The sequence below is a fragment of the Vombatus ursinus genome, unplaced genomic scaffold (genome assembly GCF_900497805.2).
Source record: "Vombatus ursinus unplaced genomic scaffold, bare-nosed wombat genome assembly UNPS02014779.1, whole genome shotgun sequence".
Classification (NCBI taxonomy): domain Eukaryota; kingdom Metazoa; phylum Chordata; class Mammalia; order Diprotodontia; family Vombatidae; genus Vombatus; species Vombatus ursinus.
The window spans coordinates 59,560,410-59,581,946 of record NW_020954557.1 but is presented as its reverse complement, the minus strand read 5'-3'; the positions used below and the strand labels follow the sequence as shown (position 1 = coordinate 59,581,946).

At 35.8% G+C, this 21,537-nt stretch overlaps 1 protein-coding gene across 3 annotated transcripts in view; it reads right to left on the bottom strand.

Annotated features, from left to right (window-relative positions):
- Positions 1–21,537, bottom strand: part of WDSUB1 (WD repeat, sterile alpha motif and U-box domain containing 1) — an 81,570-nt gene that overhangs the window by 40,336 nt on the left and 19,697 nt on the right. For all 3 annotated transcript variants that reach the window (XM_027866158.1, XM_027866159.1, XM_027866160.1), the window contains 2 exons: positions 6,198–6,291; positions 4,220–4,253 (listed from right to left, as the gene is read on the bottom strand). In XM_027866158.1, coding sequence (XP_027721959.1) covers positions 4,220–4,253; positions 6,198–6,291 — 128 coding nt within the window. The remainder of the gene's footprint in view (positions 1–4,219; positions 4,254–6,197; positions 6,292–21,537) is intronic.

The following is a 21,537-nucleotide window of genomic DNA, read 5'->3' as shown; positions in this document are numbered from 1 at the left end:
TTGGCATGCTGAATCTAAGATATTGGTGGCCAGGTGAAGATATTCAGTAAGCAATTTGAAACGCAGAACTGAAGCTGGGGGATGAGGTCAGTCTGGGAATCAACTAAAAAGATTTGTAATTGAAGCTATAGAAATGAATGAGTTCCAGAATATCAAAGAAAAGAATATATGTGAGAAAACAGACAAAGACAATTCCAGTAGGTACACCCCACATATAAGAGTCAGGATAAGCAGTCAATAAAGAAGACAGAGACAGTGTGGCCAGAGAAATAAATCAAAAACTATGAGAATACAATATTATAAAAATCAAGGGTGAATAGAATGATATCAAGGAAAACATTATCAACAGTGTTAAATGCTGAAGAAAGAACAAGGATGAAGGTATCTGAGAAAAGGCCACTAGATTTGCTATTAATACTTGCATTAATAGCTTTGGATATAAGTTTCAATAGAGTGGTAATGAAGGAAGACAGATTAAAAGCAGTTATGTATCAATCAAGTTAGGAATGAAAAGTAGATGTAGACTGTACAATATGTATTCTTTTTAGAAGTTTAACAGTAAAGGATAGGAGAGAGAAAATAGAATTGCTTGAGGGAGAAATCCGGGTCAAAGAATTTTTTTTTTAATTACCTTGAAAGACCTGAACATTGTCAATCTACAAATGAAGGAAATGTCAGTAGTAGACAGCACCAGATTAATAAAGTAGGACAGAAAGGAGTTTGGCTTGTGGTCAATGAAAAGGCAAGAAGAAATAGGAACAAGGGAAAAGGTATTTGGATTTACTTTTGACAGAAAAAGAGCAGTTTAATCGTTGGAAACCTGAAGGATGGAAAAGAGAACAGGTAAGGACACTGCATGGTTTAAAAAAGTAAAAGCAAGGATGTGAGGAAGTATGCATTGCTATTTCTCCACCATTTTTGAAATGTTTTCAAATTCATTAGTACCTCCATAAAGCTCTAAGCCCACTTTAGTACTTTTTCATTGTAATTCAAACCACATACTACACACCTAAGACCAGCCCTGTTCAAAAGATCGATTTTCTGTGTGACCAAAGATAATCTAAAATTGATTGCAATCCTTTGCTCCTCAGAGAACAAAATCTCTACTGCCATTATTTGAGGGCCAGGTGCTCTATCATATTCATTTTGCATCAGCTACTGTGCTGCAAGGTAGCTTACATATAATATGCTTGACAAATATTTCCTGAATGAATGAATCTCACTGTACAAAAATACTAATGATTAAGGGCAAAAAATGTAGAGTTGAAAGGGCAGCTTGATATGGTGGATAAAGCACCAGACTTGGAGTCAGGAAATCTGAATTCAAAACTCGCTTGATGATGACCCTGATAAAAAATGATGGGATTGGACTTGACAGCATTTCAGGCACCTTTCTGCTTACATCTGTGATCCTATGATCTCTACATTTATTTTCCTAAAGTACTATTTTCATGAAGTCACTCCTCTGCTTCAAGGTGCACAAAATCCTCCTTTCAGCTTACTGAATCAAGCCCAGCACTTAAAATCCTTCCATACACTAGTCTTATCTTTCCAATCCAATCTTGCCTCTTGTCATTAGTCAATGGGGAATGAAGATCCAGTAATATCAGTTAGCTCCTTATTATGAGTTTCAGTTATTCATATGATTCTAATTCCCAAAGAAAACTAAGATTTGGCATGGTTTTATTATTCTTACTATGTCTGAGTGTTAGCTTTATAATTTAGCAATCATATGTAACACAAAGCATATTAATAGAGGTAATTTTGCACTATTGTGTGAAACAAAGTGATTTCTATTATTTGAAGGTACATAATCTCTTTATCGCTATCTATGGCTTATATTACCTGTATCTCAATGCTATATGTTTTAAGTTACTCCTTGGATTGTAGCTCCTTAAATCTACATTTTCCTATGGTACTGTGAGGTCTTTATCATACAGTTAGAGCTAGAAAAGATCTTAAGGATCATCTAGTCCACCTATGTCCCATTTTACAGATAAACAATCTGAGGCCCTGAAAGGTAAAGTGATTTCCCAAGGTCACAGGGTTTTTAAGAAGCAAAACTGTTATGTCACCCCAGGTCTTATGAATTATAAAATCCAGTGTTCTTTTCACTATATCTGACTGTCTTGCCTAATTTAAAAATCATATATTATTTTAGAGAATGACCCCAAACAATTATGTTACATGTGAAGACAAGGGACAGAGTGCTGGCCCTGGAGTCAGGACGACCTGAGTTGAAATCTGGCCTCAGACACACTTATTAGCTGTGTGACCCTGAGCAAGTCACTTAACCCTGTTTGTCTCAGTTCATCTGTAAAATGGACAGTAGAAGGAAATAGCAAACCATTTCAGTATCTTTGTCAAGAAACCCCAAATGGGGTCACGGAAAGTTAGACGCGACTGAAACAACTCAACAACGACAAAGACGAGTCCTATGTTGATGTTTTATCCTAGTATAGAGGTTCTCAAAGGCTACGCCAGTAGAATGCAAACTCTGTCAGGTTGTGCCACACTAAAAAAAGGCTTTGAGTATAAGTTTAGCAACAGGCTGTATAATAGATCAAAAGGCGTTTGAGCATCTGCTATATGTCAGGCACATATGAAAATGTGGGGATACAAAGACAAAAGTGAAAATGTCTCCACCCTGGAGGACCTTACAATTCATCGGGGGAAGCAACATGTACATATAGGTTAATATTATAATTACTACAATTATTGTTATGTAGATATACATAGAACAAATATAAGATAATATTTGGGTAAAGCACAAGCAACTGGAAGGGTTAGGAAAGGCTTCATACTAAAGGAAGCAGTTGAACTAAGCCAGGAAGGAAGCAGGGGACTCTATGAGGGAGAGGGTGAGAAGGGCATGTATCTTGTTATGAGGCATCAATTTGGTCTACCAAACAAAAGCTTCTCTGCAATAAATAATCAATAAGCACAACAGGATCTTATATTCTCTAAATCTTTCAATTGTCTGTGAAATGGTAAAGATGTGATCCATTGATGAATATTGCTTGAAAAAGCCTTCTTGCTCCCAACTAATACCCTCATTGAAGATGCCCTCAATTGATGCACTGGTGACCCTCAAAGACTTTGCATAGATAGAATAACAGGCACAAAGGTCACTGATGTTTCCTTCATCACCTTTTTAGGTACTAAGAAGGTCTGAAATTTTTTTCCCTTGGCTTTGGCATCTCCTCCTCATGCCCTCACAACTATACCACCTCTACTGACTTCTGTACATACTTCATCCAACACAGCTGCTTCTCCGGACCCCCTTCCCTCTTTGTTCACTTCAGTGTCATGTCTACCTTCCTGATAAGTATATCTGGGAGAGTGAGATTAGGGTCCAAGTGTGGTGGTGCCACATGCCTTTATGGAGAAAACAAGTTGTTAAAATCTTTTTTGAAATCTTTTTCATTTTTCTTCTGTTTATAGTTCTTTCATTTTTTTAAACTCTGAATTCTCTTTGGATGACTTTACTTAATTAGATATGTTTATGAGCTTTCTTTAGACTGGTTTTACTCTCTTCTGCTTCTGTCTGCTTTATGAGACTATATTGCTCATAATTATCTATAATCCTTCTTCATGAGATTTTACAAATGACTTTATATTCTAACCTGGTGTTGCCTTTGGCAATCACCTGTCCCTGGCAAGCAAGCTAGATATTTGCTGACTAGGGTGTTTTCTGAGCTCTTTTAGTAGTCTCGTGGCAATTAATTAACACTGGTTAAACTTAAGGCAACTAATTTACAATGCTTAAATGTTGAGTAGAGGATTTATATTTGATCTTACTACATAAGACAAAAGCTCTAGAATTTACTGAGTAGAGTTGGGACATGGTCAGATGTGTGATTTAGGAAAACATCTCCCAGCTAGACTAGATGAGTGAAGTTCAAAGAAGCCTATCACCAGAAATTTGGTCACTAAGTGTTAAACTGCTGTCTTATCAGGTTCACAGCATCTCATGAAGATGGTCTATTAAGCTCTGGAAAGGCTTTGATCTATGCCAATAAGAGAAATACTCAAATTAGTGAAGTCATAGGTCTTGTAAAGTTTGAAGCAGCAGTTAAAGCATTTGAGAATACATACTAAAAAAAGACCAAATTTATCATCTTATTTGTCTTTTAGATAAACTAAGTTTAAAGGATAGTACCCTAGAATTTTTTTTAACCCATACACATGTACCAGTACTAGATGCTCAAATACTTACAGGTTCATATACAATCACAGATTTGTCCACAGATCTTTAAAAAAGAGAAAAGAAAAATTTGTGTGAATGTTTTTATAAATAGGGAAAATTTTAAATTTACTTAAATTGTACTTAAAACATTACCAATTTAATAAAGAGAAGAAGTTTAAATAAATACATATCTATCAAATGGAAAAACATACATAATATAAGTAAAATAAAAATATATAACAGAATATAGGGTGTAATAGCAAATCATTCTAATATAAAGGTTCAAATATAATAAACTTTTCAAATATAAAATTATTCTACAAAATGAAAAATAACCTTATTAAAAGATTAATGTTAGTTGCAATTTGTAGTAAGTAGTTATAATTAGAACAGACATCTGTGAGGCAAAAAATTTTTTAAATACATTTCTAGTTCTTGAAGAGTAACATCACAAAAGGATTAAACATTACAAAAACAGTTATTATTTGGTAAGCCATACATGACTGTGAATAATTCTGCAATTTGATTTTTTCCCTCTTTTTAAATACATAATTCTTAATTTGGTCTTGTGGTCACATGGACTATTCTTAATAACAGTCGTTTGAGATCACTCTAAAGGGCAAAAAGTCTTTTATAAATGAAGTTTTATATATTAAGAGGAAGCATCTGACTTAAATTTATTTTATTTCCTCTTTAAAAAAGCATATAAAAATTTATACCATCCCTACTACAGGTTTATAGCAGGTAAAGCAAATTATACAAAACAAAGACTGTGACCAACATACCATGTAGCAATAATGATATTATTTTAACTGCTTTAACACAGTAGCTCAAATGGCTGAACAAATGTTTGAAATGAAATGGAACACAACTGTGCCACAAGAAATGACAAAAGGGACAATTTCAGTTAAACATGAGAATACTTGTAAGAACTTATGCAGAATGAAATCAGGAGAACCCAGAGAACAACTGATACAATAAGAATAATACAAAGAAAAACTACTAAGAGAGATATAAGAACTCTAATCAATGTAATGACCAACTATGGCTCCATAAGACCAATGATAAAAAATGGTAGCTATTTTCTAACAGAGGTGATGAGCTCAAATGAGACATGTATTTTTGGATGTGAAAAGTGTGATTTGTTTTCTTTGATTATGTAGGTTTGATAAAAGGGTTTTGTTTATCTTTCTTTCAAGTTTTTTAGGAGGCAAAGGGACTTAAGAAAGAAGTAGAATAAGTCTAAGGTTAACAAAATTTTAAAAAGAAGGAAAGTACGAAAAGGTCATTGAAGGATATTAAAAATTCACTGAAGAAAAGATGTCAGTAGAAAAAACAAACAAAACAAGACAGCTTTGGCAATAACTTGTTAAATTGTGAAGGAGCGAACTATATGTAGTACAGATTTGCAGCTGTGTGAGCAATTGTGAAATTTTGCTAACTGGATCGACTACAAATTTATGTCACATTAATCTTAACTGGGCCTTCTCCCCTGCAAGGTAATCCTTTTACACCCCCTTAATTGATTTGGTATCTCAATTGCCTCAGTAACTTTTCCAAATTTTTTCATCCCTCCTCAAACCTCATGTAGCTTCTCCTCCTGCTACCTTCTCAACTAAGAACCTGCCTCACATTTCACTGAACAAAACTGAAGCACTTTCCAGACAGCTCCCTCTTATCACTTCCTCATCTCACATCATAGGAAAGATAGACAAGGAGAAATTACAGCACCATAATGTATAGGCTACCATTTCAATCTAAAGAAAACAAAACAAAACCAAAAAAACCAATAAGTGAGAACAGCTCAGAGAACAAGGTTCATTAATTTCACACAGTAAAAATTTTAAAAGTGAGCCTATTTCATCATACAAGTAATAATTTCTTTATGTTAAGTTATTTTCTAGGAGGACAGGCTTTGAATTTGAAAACTGAGCTCACTTTATTATATTGCCACTCTTCCCTAACTCAAAATATAATTAAATTACAAAAACCAAATTAAACAGCTTACCCTGAAACTAACATCTGACCATCATAAGAAAAAGCACAAGACAGAACTGGAGCAGAGTGTCCACTCAGTGTACATTTATACTTCAATTCAAAACCTGCAATTAACATAGTAAGAAAAATGGTAAAATAATATTTAGAATTTTAAATGCCATTTATTGAGAGCAAAAAACTTTAAAACATTCTGATAAATTTTTATTAAGCACAAATCTTGTTGTTTAACTACATATATATGTATATTCATTTTTTAAATACTTAAAATGAAGCTAACTATGAATATTTTAAAGTATAATTTTATAAAGTGGGGGAAAAACACACATATTTTTACTAATTTTCTTGAAATAACACTAGGTACCAACAAAAGAAATAGGGCTGATTTTTCCAACAGACCATTGCCTAATCTCAATAAATTTTCTCTCTAGGTAATCAATACTTTAAATCTTTAAGGGAAATAATAAAAAATAGAATGTAAATGATATGAAAAACTAAGTTAATGTTCAACAAACTATTTCTAAATTTTATTTTCTTTTCTAAGTTATAAATTTTACTTTACAATATAAAGTTTTTTACTAATTAATTTATTTTATCAATAATCATTTTTATAAACTTTTGAGTTTTAAATTTTTCTCCCCCTTCCTCTCCACCTCCCTCCCCAAGACGGCATACAATCTGATATAGGCTATACATATATATTCCTATTAAACATATTGTCACATTAGTCATGTTGTAAGGAAGAATTAGAAACAATAGAAGGAACCACAAGAAAGAGGAAACAAAACAAAACAGAAGAAAAAAAAAGAGCAAAGAGTATGCTTTGATCTGCATTCAAACTCCATAGTTCTTTCTTTGGATGTGGATACCATTTTCCATCATGAGACTTTTGGAGATGTCTTAGATCCTTTCATTGCTGAGAAGTGCCAAGTCTATCAAAGTTAGTCATCACACAATGTGGCTGTTAGTTACTGTGTACAATGTTCTCCTGATTCTACTCACTTCACTCGGCATCAGTCCATACAAGTCTTTCCAGGTTTTTCTGAAGTCCACCAGCCCACCATTTCTTATGAAACAATAGTATTCCACTACATTCATATACCACAACTTGTTCAGCCATTCCCTAATTGATGGGCATCCCCTCAATTTCCAATTCTTCACCATGACAAAAGGAGCTGCTATAAATATTTTTGTACATGTGGGTCCTTTTCCCATTTTTATGATCTCTTTGGGATATAGCCCTAGAAGTGCTATTGCTGGGTCAAAGGGTATGCACATTTTGATAGCCCTTTGGGCATAGTTCCAAATAGCTCTGCAAAATGGTTGGGTCATTTTACAACTCCACCAACAATGCATTAGTGTTCCAATTTTCCCATATCTTCTCCAACATTTATCATTTTCTTGTTTTGTCATCTTGGCCAATCTGATAGGTATGATGTGGTACCTCAGAGTTGTTTTGATTTGCATTTCTCTAATCAATAGTGATTTAGAACATTTTTTCATATGACTATAGATGGCTTTAATTACTTCATCAGAGAACTGCCTGCTCATATCCTTTGACCATTTAATCAACTGGGGAATGACTTGTATTCTTATAAATTTGACTTAATTCTCTATATATTTTAGTAATGAGGCCCTTATCAGAGAGACTGGTTGTAAAAATTCTTTCCCAGTTTTCTACTTTCCTTCTAATCTTGGTTACATTGGCTTTGTTTGTGCAAAAACTTTTCAATTTAATGTAATCAAAATTATCCAGTTTGCACTTCATAATGTTCTCTATCTCCTGTTTGGTCATGAATTCTTTTGTTCTTTATAAATCTGACAGGTAAACTATTCCTTGCTCTCCCAGTTTGCTTATAGTATCAGCCTTTATGTCTAAATTAGGAACCCATTTTGACTTTATTTTGGTAGATGGTATAAGATTTTGGTCTATGCCTAGTTTCTGCCATACTCTTTTCCAGTTTTCCCAGCAGTTTTTGGCAATAGTGAGTTCTTATCGCAGAAGCTAGGGTCTTTGGGTTTATCAAATAGCAGATTACTATAGCCATTGACTGCTGTGAATTGCATACCTAATCTATTCCACTGATCCACCACTCTATTTCTTAGCCAGTATGAAGTAGTTTTGATTGATGCTTTATAATACAATTTATGATCTGGAATGGCTAGGCCACCTTCTCCTGCATTTCTTTTCATTAGTTCCCTTGATATTCTGGACCTTTTGTTACTCCAAATGAATCTTACTATTTTTTCTAGCTCTATAATTTTTTGGTAGCTTGGTATAGCACTGAATAAGTAAATTAATTTAATTAGAATTGTCATTTTTATTCTATTAGCTTGGCCTACTCATGAGCAACTGATGTTTTCCCAATTATTTAGATCTGACTATTTGTGTGAAAAGCGTTTTGTAATTGTGTTCATATAGTTCCTGGGTTTGTTTCGGTAGGTAGACTCCTAAATATTTTATAATGTCCACAGTAACTTTAAATGGAATTTCTCTATCTATCTCTTGCTGCTGGACTCTGTTGGTAAAATATAGAAATGCTGATGATTTATGTGGGTTTATTTTATATCCTGCAACTTTACTAAAGCTGTTTATTATGTCAAGTAGCTTTTTACTTGAATCTCTAGGATTCTCTAAGTATATCATCCTAATATCTACAGAGTGTGATAGCTTTGCTTCTTTTTTGCCTATTCTAATACCTTCAATTTCTTTTTCTTCTCTTATGGCTAAAGCTAATGTTTCCAGTACAATATTGAACAACAGTGTTGATAATGGACATCCTTGTTTCACCCCTGATCTTACTAGAAATGCTTCTAGCTTTTCCCCATTACATATGATGCTTGCTGAAGGTTTTAGGTAGATGCTACTTATTATTTTAAGGAAGACTCTATTTATTCCTATGCTCTCTAGTGTTTTTAATAGGAATGGGTGTTGTATTTTGTCAAAAGCTTTTTCTGCATCTATTGGGATGATCGTGTGGTTTCTGTTAGTTTTGTTGTTGATATGATCAATTATGCTGATAGTTTTCCTAATATTGAACCAGTCCTGAATTACTGGTATAAATCCTATCTGGTCATAGTGTATTATTCTTGTGATAAGTTGCTGTAATCTATTTGATAATATTTTATTTAAAATTGTTGCATCTACATTCATTAGGGAAATTGGTCTATTCTCTGTTTTGACTCTTCCTGGTTTAGGTATCAGCACCATATTTGTTTCATAAAAAGAATTTGATAAGACTCCTTTGCCTATTTTCCCAAATAGTCTATATAGTATTGGAATTAATTGTTTTTTAAATGTTTGATAGAATTCGCATATAAATCCATCTGGCCTTGGAGATTTTTTTCTTAGGGAGTTCATTGATGGCTTGTTCAATTTCTTTTTCTGAGATGGGGCTGTTTATTTTATTTCCTCTTTTGCTAATCTGGGCAATTTATATTTTTGTAAATATTCATCCATTTCACAGATTGTCAAATTTACTGGCATACAGTTGGGCAAAATAGTTCCTAATTATTGTTTTAATTTCCTCTTCCTTGGTGGTGGATTCACCCTTTTCATTTTTGATACTGGTGATTTTGTTTTCTTCTTTTTTTTTAATTAAATTAACCAAAGGTTTATCTGTTTTATTGACTTTTCATAAAACCAGCTCTTAGTTTTATTTATTAGTTCAATAGCTTTCTTAATTTCAATTTTATTAATCTCTCCTTTGGTTTTCAGTATTTCTAATTTGGTATTTAATTGAGGATTTTTAATTCGTTCTTTTTCTAGTTTTTTTTTAGTTGCATGCACAATTCATTGATCTCCTCTTTCTCTATTTTATTCATGTAAGCATTTAGAGATATAAAACTTCCCCTAAGAACTGCTTTCGCTGTATCCCATAAGTTTTGGTATGTTGTCTCATTATTGTCATTCTCTTGTATGAAGTTACTGATTCTTTCTATGATTTGTTGTTTGACCCATTCATTTTTTAGGATTAGATTATTTAGTTTCCAATTTTTTTAGTCAATCTTTCCATGGCCCTTTATTACATGTAATTTTTATTGCACATTGATCTGAATACGATGCATTTAACATTTCTGCCTTTCTGCATTGGATTGTGAGGTTTTTATGTCCCAGCACATGGTCAATTTTTGTGTATGTGCCATGTATTGCTGAGAAAAAAAAGTATATTCCTTTCTATCCCCATTCAATTTTCTCCAGAGGTCTACCATATCTAACTTTTCTAATATTCTATTCATCTCCTTAATTTCTTTCTTGTTTATTTTGTGGTTAGATTTATCTAGTTCAGAGAGGGGGAGGTTGAGGTCCCCCACTAGTATAGTTTTGCTGTCTTTCTTCCTGTAACTCCCTGAACATCTCCTCTAAGAATCTGGATGCTATACCACTTGGTGCATATATGTTGAGTAATGGTATTACTTGTCTATGGTGCCTTTTAGCAGGATGTAGTTTCCTTCCTTATCTCTTTTGATAAGATCTATTTTTACTTTTGCTTTGTATGAGATCAGGATTGCTACCCTTGCTTTCTTCACTTCAGCTGAAGCATAATATATTCTACTACATCCTTTTACCTTTACCCTGTGCGTGTCCCTCTGTTTTAAATGTGTTTCCTATAAACAACATATTGTAGGATTATGGTTTTTAATCTATTCTGCTATCTGTTTCCCTTTTATGGGAGAGTTCATCCCATTTACATTCACAGTTATGATTACTATCTATGTCTTTCTCTCCATCCTATTTCCCTCCTGTTTATGCTTTACTTTCTCCTCTCGCTTTTCCCTTCTCACTAGTGTTTTGCTTTTGACCACTGCCTCCCTCAGTTCTACCTTCCTTCTATTAGCCCCCCCCCCTTTTCTTTCCCCTTTTCCCCCTAATGCCTATATGGCAAGTTAGATTTCTATACTTAACTGATTATGTTATTCCCTCCTTGAGCCAAATCTGATGAGAGTAAGGTTCAAACAATGCTCATCTCTTCCCTTCTTTCCCTCTACTGCAATAGGTTTTTGTGCCTTTTCCTGTAATGTAATTTACCCTTGTCTGCCTCCTCCTTTCCTTTTCTCTAAGTATATTCCCTTGGTTAGAGCAGATTAATCCACTTATTTAGATCCATTTAACCTAATTAATTAGATTTTTCTTTCTCATTACATCAAAATCAACTTATACCCACCTTCTCTATGTATTCTCATTTAAAATGGTGTAATAACAATACAGTTCTCAAGAGTGACAGGTGTCATCTTCCCTCCTAGGGATGTAAACAGTTTGCCCTTATCAATAATGTGTTGTTTTTTTCTGTCCCATTTACCTTTTTCTGTCTCTCTTGAGTCTTGTATTTGAAAATCAAATTTTCTGTTGAGCTCTGGTCTTTTTATCAGGAAGGTTTAGAAACCCTCTATTTCATTGAATATCCATCTCCTCCCCTGAAAGATTATGCTCATTTTCACTGGATAGTTGATCCTTGGTTGTAATCCAAGCTCCTTTGCCTTATGGAATATCGCATTCCATGCCCTACGATCTTTTAATGTAGAAGCTGCAAGGTCCTGTGTAATTGTGACTGTGGTTCCGTGATATTTAAATTGTCTCTTTTGGGCTGCTTGTAGTATTTGCTCTTTGGCCTGGTAATTTTGGAATTTGGCTACTATATTCCTTGGCATTTTGAATTTGGGATCTCTTTTAGGAGGTGATCGGTGGATTTTTTCTATGGCTATTTTACCCTCTGGTTCTAGGACTTCAGAGCAGTTATCCTTAATGATTTCCTGAAAGATGCTATCCAGGCTCTTTTTTTCATTGTGATTTTCAGGTACACCAATAATTTTTAAATCATCTCTCCTGGATCTATTTTCCAGGTCAGTTTTACCAATGAGGTATTTTACATTTTCATCTATTTCTTCATTCTTTTGTTTCTGTTTGACTGCTTCTCATTCTCTCATACAGTCATTAGCTTTTACTTGCCCAACTCTAATTTTTAACAAATTGTTTTCTTCTATTAGATTTTGTACCTCCTTTTCATTTGACTCATTTTATTTTTTTTAATTTAATTTAATTATTATTATTATTATTATTATTATTTTTTTTTTTTTGCTTAGGCAGTTGGGGTCAAGTGACTTGCCCAGGGTCACACAGCTAGTAAGTGTCAAGTGTTTTGTCTGAGGCCAGATTTGAACTCAGGTCCTCCTGACTTCAAGGCCAGTGCTCTATCCACTGCACCAACTAGCTGCCCTGACCCATTTCATTTCTTAAGGAATTCTTCTCCTTAGCGAGTTTTTGTGTCTCCTTTCCCATTTGGCCAATTCTGCCTCTTAAGGAGTTGTTTTCTTCAGTGTACTTTTTTTTCCATTTGGCCAATTGTATTTTTTAAGGATTTGTTTTCTATAGTTAATTTTTATCCTTCCTTTTCCAAGCTATTTACTCTTTCTTGCATACCTCTCATTTCTTTTCCCAATTTTTCTTCCACTTCTCTTATTTGACTTTAAAAATCCTTCTTGAGCTCTTTCAAGAAGTCTTTTTGGGCTTCAGACCAGTTCATATTCCCTCTTAAGGTTCCAGATGTGGTTTGTTGACAATGTTGTCCTCTTCAGAATTTCTGCCTTGATCTTCACTTTCCCCATAATAAGAATCTATGGTACGTTTCTTTTTGCTCATGGCATTTTTGCTTATTTCCTGGCCTTTAAAAAAATTGGGCTCTCCTACTGGGGAGCAGGGGGCACTGACCCAAGCTGCCCGGGTCCTGGTCACTGGCTTTGCATTCTGGGGCCTTCAATGCTGGTAGTTGGAGGCCTCCCTGGTATTGGGCTGGAATTAGCAACACTGGAACTCTAGGGGTAGGGCTGGGTAGTCTGGCCCCTGGAGGTTGCTTACTCACCTGGAACTTCCCTTTCACTTTCTTTGGCTCCTTGCAGATGGATGTTTCACTGCTGCAGGATGTTTCTTCACCTGGGGCTTTCCCTTTTGGAGTTGTACTTCCCAGAGTTTTGCTGAGGCACCAGGATACTTGGCTGTCGGGGAATGCTATGGCACGTGGTGGTTTTCCGAGACAGTTTCCACTGGTTCCCCTGCCTGTACTGAGGCACTTGGGGGTCCTGATGTTGGTGTTTGCCTGCTCCACCACCTGGGGTTCAGGATCTCCCCCTGGTATGCTGAAATGGGGCTTTCCACTAGCTTGCCAGGGCGTCTCTTGTTCTGTACTGCTCCCCCTCCCCCAGGACAAAGGGGTCCTTTTGCATTAATTCCTCAAGCTTCCTGGGCTACAGGACTGCTGTACCCCATCTTTCTGCTGGTTCAACTGTTCCAGGAGTTTTCCTATGGCTATATTTTCTGGGCTTTCAGAGGTTAATGAGGGAGGGCGAAAGCGACTTACTTCTTACTCCACCATCTTGGCTCCCAGAAGCAGAACCGCAATATAAAGTTCTGTTTGTAACTGGCCCAAACACAAAATAATATTGAATAGAAATAAATATTTCAAACTATTCATAAATTGATATTACTTAATAATGACTCCTTATTTCACTTTTAAAGGATTCTGATTTAGTCAGTGAATATTTTCTTTACCAATGCAGATTATAACCCGTCCATGATTGTTTTACAAATTGGTATAATTCATATACATACATTCACACCAATGTATTTTGTGGTGGCAAAAAACAGGAAACAAACTGGTTGCTAATTAAGAGAGAAATAGCTGATTCTTAAAAGCAATTTGGAATTATGCCCAAAACTGTGACCAAACTACTGATATCCAGTGATAACCACTATTATGTGTACCTCCCCTAAACCCCTCTCAAGAGATCAAAGAAAGAGGAAAAGGGCCCATATATACAAACATATTTACAGCCACTTCTTTTGTAGTGTGGAAGAACTAGAAACTGAAGGGATACTCATCAACTGCGTAATGGATGAACAAGTTATAGTATCATGAATGTTATGAAATGTTTGTGCTGTAAGAAATGATGAAGGGGATGGTTTCAGAGAAACCTGGGAAGACTATTAGGAAATGATGATGCCAAATAAAGTAAGCTAAACCTGGAGAACAATTTATACAATAATAATAATAATGCAAAGATAAACAACTTTGAAAGATTTAGGAATTCTGAATAAAACAATGACCAATCACAATTCCAGAGGATTTGTAATGAAGCATGCTTCCCACTTCCTGACAGAAGGGTGATAAGCTTGAAGTACAGATTGAACATATTTTTTTTAATGTGGCCTATGAGGGTATTTGTTTTGCTTCATTATACATATGTGCAATAGGTTTTGTTTTTCTTGCTTTCTCAGTAGGTGTTACAGAGTTGGGGAAGGTGTGGACTGAGAGGAAGAAAATGCAAACCTAAAACTAAAATAAAATTAAATTTTTTTTAAATAAAAGAAAAAATTTTTAAAAAAGAAAAGAAAAATGGCTAAACAAAGAATGGTATATGAATGTAATGAATGTAACTAAATATTGCAAGATAAGAAATGACGACCATGAGAAATTCAGAGAAGTGTGGGAAAATTTGTATGAACTTATGCTGTGTGAAATAAACAGGAAAAGAATACATGGAATAGGGGTAAGCTAGGTGGTGCAGGCAACAGAGGTCAGGCCTTGGAGTCAGGAGGACCTGAGTTCTAATCCGGCCTCAGACACTTGACCCTTACTAGCTGTGTGACCCTGGGCAAGTCACTTAACCCTAACTGCCTCACCAAAAAGCAAAAGCAAAAAAAAAAAAAAGAATATATGGAATAACTACAGTAACATAAACAAATAATGCTAACAGCAGAGAGACTGGAATGGCCAATCTTGGCCCTGAGAATGAAATGATGAAAACACTTTCTTCCTCTCAGATCAGAGGTAAGGGACTACATATTTGTAATGTTGCAATATCAATGGGATCATTATGTTAGTTATTTTTACTTAGCTATTTTTCCTGTGTTCTAATTGTTTTTCTATATTCAAATGAGGCAGAGGAAGGGATATCAAAAAATGAGTGGGCTGAAAAAATAAAAACAAACGAAATGGCATCAACACAATTTTTAAGAAAAGAAAGAGAAAACAAGAAAAACATCTAACATTTTACTTCAAATATTTCCTATTTTTAAAGAAAACTGACAAACTCATATATATAAAATAATCAAGACACTTTATTCTATAAAAAATCCTGTTAAAAACCAATCAATTTAAATTGGGAATAAAAGCTTTATTTCAGTTTACTACTGTGTTAATTCTAACACACGCTGGTTTGATATGTTAGTTACCTTTGATGTGAACAACTACCAACTGAACAAAACCCTGCTCTTTATTATTACCTCTGCTTCCAAAGACTACATCCCTTAGTTCTTTCCCAGGCCATTTACCCTGCATTATCTATACTCTCCTCCCTTCCCCACCTTGATAACTTTGGCAAACCAACTCAACTCTACCTTGTCCTCCATTCTTGAGTCTCTCATCCCCTTATTCTATTTTTCCTTACCAAGTTTCAGCCTTGAATTACTAGGCTGCCTTCATTCCTACTCATGAGCTGCTGAATAAAGCTGAAAAAAATTGTGTAACTGTGCTGAATAGGTCCACTTAAAAATTATGTTACATAAACTCAACTGGGCCCTCACTGTACCTCCCTACTCAATTCACCATTCCACTCACTACAGAGGCTTTGCAAAAAAATAACTTTTCCTCTCTCCTCAAATCGCATATCCTCTCAACACTCTTAGCTAAGAACCTTGACTTATATTTCATTGGAAAACTTGAAAGAATTTGCTGAAAGCTCTCTTTTATTCTATCCTCTTCATCTCACATCACTCAGATGCCTTCTGCCATTACGTTCTTCACCTGCCTCACACAAAGACATGGTCCTTCTTGCCAAGGCAAATTCCTCTACATGTACAAGTGATCCCATTTTACTTTTCTTCTCCACCAGTTAGTACTCTTTATCATCTTAACTCTCAGTTACCTTCAATTTCTGCTTATGGACTGCTTTCCACTACTTAAAAATGTGCCCAATGTTTCTCTAATCTTCAAAAAACTCACTTGATACAACTATCCCCATTAGCTATTATCCCATATCTCTCTTCCCTTCTATGGCTAAACACCTAGAAAAGGGAATCTACAATTATTGCTAACACTTCCTTTTCCTTTTACTCTCATCTTAATTCTCTACAGTGTGGTTTCTGATCTTATCTCCAAAGTCATAATGATCTCTTAATTGCCAGATATAAGAGCCTTTTCTGAATATTTATCCTTCTTGACCTCTCTGCAGCTTTTGACCCTGTTGATCACACTCTTCTCCCTGATACTCTCTTCTCTAAGTTTTCATGACACTTTTCTCTTACCTGATTTCTCCTCCTCCATTTCCTTTGCTGGATTTTCATCCAGATTATGCCATTAACCATGGGTATCCCCACAAGGATCTGTCCTGAATCCTCTTTTCTTTTCCCTCTAAACTATTTCACTTGGTGATCTCACTAGTGCTATTATCATCTCTATGATGATAATTCTCAGATCTAGTTATTCTGGCCTAACCTCTCTCTTCTGACCTCCAGATTCACATTTCCAAACACTTATTAGACATAATGAACTTAATGTCCCATGTTTATCTTAAATTCATCATGTTCAAAATTGAATTCATTATCTTTCCTCCTAAACCCTCCTCTCTTCCTGACTTTCTTATTATTGTAGAAGGTATCACCATACTCCTAGTCACCCAGGTTTGCAACTTAGATGTTATTCTTGACACTTTACTCTCTCCCCCCTCCAATAATCAATCTTTGGCCTGTTATTTCTACCTTCCTAACATCTGTCATTTGACATTTAAAGCCTTACAGAAACACCTACCATTATAGTCTTCATACACAACTTATATATTTCTTGAAGACAATCCAACACCTGACTCTAGACATTTTCACTGACTGTCCTCCATACCTGGAACATTTTCCCTCCTCATCTCTTCTGGCTTCACTGGCTCCCTTTGATCTCCAGCTAAAATCCAACCTTTTATAAGATGCCTTTTGCAATCTTCTTTAACACTAATTCCTTCCTTGGTGGATTATCTTCAGGTTATCCTGTATAGATCTTGCTTATGCATAGTTGTTTTCATGTTGTCTCTCTCATTAGAAAGAGCTCTTCAAGAGCAGGAATGGTCTTTTGCCTTTCTTTGTATCCTCAGTGCTTAGCACAGTACCGAGCACACAGTAGGTACCTAATAAATATTTGTTGACTAAAATGCTAAGACCAGAAGAATCTCAATCATGAAATATAAAATCACATATCTGTTTGTCGATCTATCTATCTAAATGCGACTAAAACCAATTCATAATGAACAGCCCTTTTTTCATTAAAATTTATGAATATTGTTCATAGGATCAAAGATGTAGAGCTGGAACAGACCTCAAAAGCCATCTGGTCCATATCCCACAGATGGAAACACTGAGGCCTATGGAGGTTAAATGACTCACAAAAAGCCACACAGGTAGTTCTCCTACTTGTAGTCAAAGAAACCATCTGCAGAGTCTGCTCCAGTGTGTCATTCTGAGTCTACCCTTCAGATTAAGCCTCAGTAAGCTTATTACTGAAATCTGTTGCGGTTTCGCCTTTCCAGCAGTCTACAGCTACATCAAAAGGTTTAAATCCTCTGGTATTTCAATCATAATGAATTTTTCTACCCTTCCTTTTTATTGTTTATTCTCTTTGGAGTATTCTGGTATGTTCTATGCTCTGCATACACTGACCTTGCTCTACCATTTACTGTGTAACTTTGAGGAAGTCACCTCATCTTTACAGATCTCAGGTTCCAACATCTGTAAGATAAGGAGGTTTTACAATTATATAATCCTATAATTTTATGTCCTGGAGTGAGAATCAACAAGAAATAGAGACCAATTAAATATTGAGGGAGAGGATGGAGTTGAGAATGACTCCAAGGTTGCAAACTCGGTTTACTGGAAGAATAGTGAGGAAGTATAGGAACAGGAGGTTTTCAAAAGAAATGCAAGCTATCAACAGCCATATAAAAGAATGGTCCAAATCACTAATAATATAAGAAATGCAAATTAAAACAAGTGCCAAGAGATCGGCAAAGATGACGATTGTTGGAGAAGCTACAGAAGGAGAGGCACACTAATGCACTGTTGGCAAAACTCTAAATTGGTCTAATACCTAGAAAACAATTTGGAACTATACATAAAAAGTCAAATTCTTCATGCCCTTTGATACGGCAATAACAGTAACACACATATACTCCCAAAAGGTCAAGACAGAGGGAAAGTACGCATATGTACAAAAATATTAAGAGCAGGCCTTTTTGTGGTAGCAAAAGACTGGAGAATCAGAGATTGGAGAAAGGCCAAACAAATAGTGGTATATGAATATAATGGAATGTTATTTATCAGAAGACATATGAAGAGAAACTTGGGAGTATTTTTGTGAACTGATGTATAATGTAAAGAACAAAACCAGAAGAAAATTTATGCAAAAACCACAACAATGCAAAAGAAAACAACTTTGAAAGACTTCAGAATTCTGAAACCAATCATAATTTCAGAAAACTAACAGAAATACAGAATGGAATACAGATTTTCTTCTTCTTTAATTTTTTTTTTCATCATGAACAAAGAAGGCTACACAAGTGTTTGTATGTGGACATCAACATGTAAATTGAAAGCCCAAATTACAAGGGCAGGGTCTGGTGAAAGAAATACTGTGAGCCAAGTACGAAATTCATTGAAAAAGGAGGGACCTCATGGGGGGCAAAAGAAACCAATCACAAGGATCTGGTTAGAACGATATATCTGGATTCAATGAATCTCAAAATAGATCGATTAGAGGTTGCTTGCTGAATAATGGTGGTAGGAGGAGAATAGAGTGTGGAGCAAGAAATATACTTTTTCCTCTTCCTGCCCAGAGTATTGGGGAAAGAAAGGGTAAGAAGGGGTAGGAGTGAAGGTATGTCCCATACAGTAGAGGACAGCAAGCAATATGCTATTATCTGGGAAAAGTCAGGTTTTGTGGATTACAAGAATATGGGAAGAACACGAGATGAACAGGTCTAATATGAAGGGCAATTCTATGATAACAGAACAGGGGGCGACTAACCCTGGTAGTCAGTTGGCCAATAAACATAAAAGTTCCTACTATGTGCTAGGCACTGTGCTAAGCACTGGGGATACAAAGAAAAACAAAAGACAGTCTCTCCTCTAGAGAAGCTCACATGGAGGAGAAAACATGCAAAAAAGTATGTATAAATAAGCTAAAGACAGGATAAATTAGAAATAATCAACAGAGGGAAGGCACTCTAGTGCCTTAATTCTTTTAAGGGGAATTGGGAAAGGCTTCCTGTAAAAAGTGGGATTTTAGCTGGGATGCAAAGGCAGCCAGCATAGACAAGAGGTAGAGATGAGTAGGGAGAAAGTTCCAGGCAGTGAAAGACAGACAATGAAAATGAATGGAGTCAGGAGACAGAGTATCTTGTTTAAGGAACACAAAGGAGGCAGGTGTCACTGGGTCAAGGAGTATGTGAAGTAGGGGTAAGGAGCTATTATAAAGGGTTTTGAATACCAAACAGTGAATTTAATATTTGATCCTGGAGATGATAGGGAGCTACAGAAGTTTACTGACGGGGGGGAGAGACATGGTCAGGTCTGTGTTTTAGGAAGATAACTTTAACCGTTGAGTGGATGATGGAATGGAGTGGGAAGAAACTTGTAGCAGGCAGACCAACCAGTGGACTATTACAATAGTCTAGGTGTGAAGTGATGAGAGCCTGTACCAGGGTGCTGGTGTGAGTAGAAGAGGAAAGGAAGAAATATATTTGGATGATGTTGCAAAGGTAAAATCAACAGGCGTAGGCAACAGATTGGATATAGAGTTGAGAAAGTAAGAAGTGAAGGATAACATCTATGTTATGAGCCTGGGTACTTGGAAAAATGGTGGTGCCCTCCACAGAAATAAGGAAGTTAGGAAGAGGAAATGGTTTCGGGGGGTGGAGGAGATGATGAATTCAGTTTTGGACATAATGAGTTTAAGAGTTTGAGATGTCCTATAGACAGCTGGAGATGTGAATCTGGAAGTTGTGAGTCTAGAGATATGAGCAGAGAGGTTAGGGCCTGGGAAAAAACTGAGGGATGGAGGGACTGAAATTCACACAGTGTAGATGAAGAACAGAGTTTGGGGTTGCAAGGCAGAGATAAAGGGGTGGAATGACAATAGATTGTGATCACATAAAGGAATTTCAGAGTTCATGAATATGGAAGTGGTGCACTTGTAAGTGATGGCAAGATGAACATTTCTGTGTGTAGCAGAGAAGTAGGTCATATGAAAAGAGTAAGCTGAGAAATTGTGAGGTTAAGGTGTTTGAGGGAGTATTACTATGTATGTTGAAATCTCTGAGTATGATGGCAAGAGTTGAAGAGAAAGCCTGTAAGCCGGAACTGAATTCATCGAGGAAAAAAGAGGAGTGTCCTAGAGATCTACAGACAACAGCTACCAGGATTTTCAATGGGTGGTATATGCAGATTGTAAAGACCTCAAAGGGGAGGATGATGGTAGGTGGAGAATCTGAATTTGGCAATGAGGGGGAAAGGAGTATTTCAACATCTCCACTTCAACTAGTGAGTTGGAAGAAATGAGTGAAAGTACAGCCAGTGCTGAAATGAATAACTCATATCTAGATACCTCAGAGCTAGAAGATGGAAGGAGTGGGAAAGGAAAAGATTTAAGTTTACTGCTTATGGAACAGGCATTCCAGAGCACACAGTTGAAAGCATGAACTTTGAAGTAAGACACTGGAAGGTGTGGAGTGTAGGGGTTGAGGTGAATGGAAATAAGAGCTTAGGCAGTTGGGGATAAAGAATAAAGTTTGAATGATGAGAGTTGGGATTCAGGATCACTAGAATGGGAAAATGAGCAGGGAAGAGTTTGTTATCATTGAAAAATAAGTTCAGGTATGTTTGCATTGTCCATAGTGGTTTGGCCTCAGGCTGGAGTTCTCTCAGGGTCTTAAACTGTTAAGTAGATGGAACAATGAAAAGGTGGGATAGAGTGGGACAAGCACACAAAAGGTTGTGGCTAACATGGATGAGTATATAGGCTCTAGTAAAAAAAAAAAAAAAAAAGCCTTGATTACCACATGCCTGGACTATTGTAGTAGCTTCAATAAGTTTTCAAAGCATATGAAGAATAATTTTCATTGTGCATTAATCTGGTGAAAACAAACAAAACTCCACAAACTATATTGCCTTCCACAGTTTAAAATTCCTTTTCCAGGTATTCAAAGCACTATACAGACAGTCATCACATTACTTTTCCAACTTAACTAGGTCCCACTAATATGCTGTTTTCTTGCCACTTTGCTATGACTACTAGAATGTCCTCTTTCCCTTATTTATCTGTTGA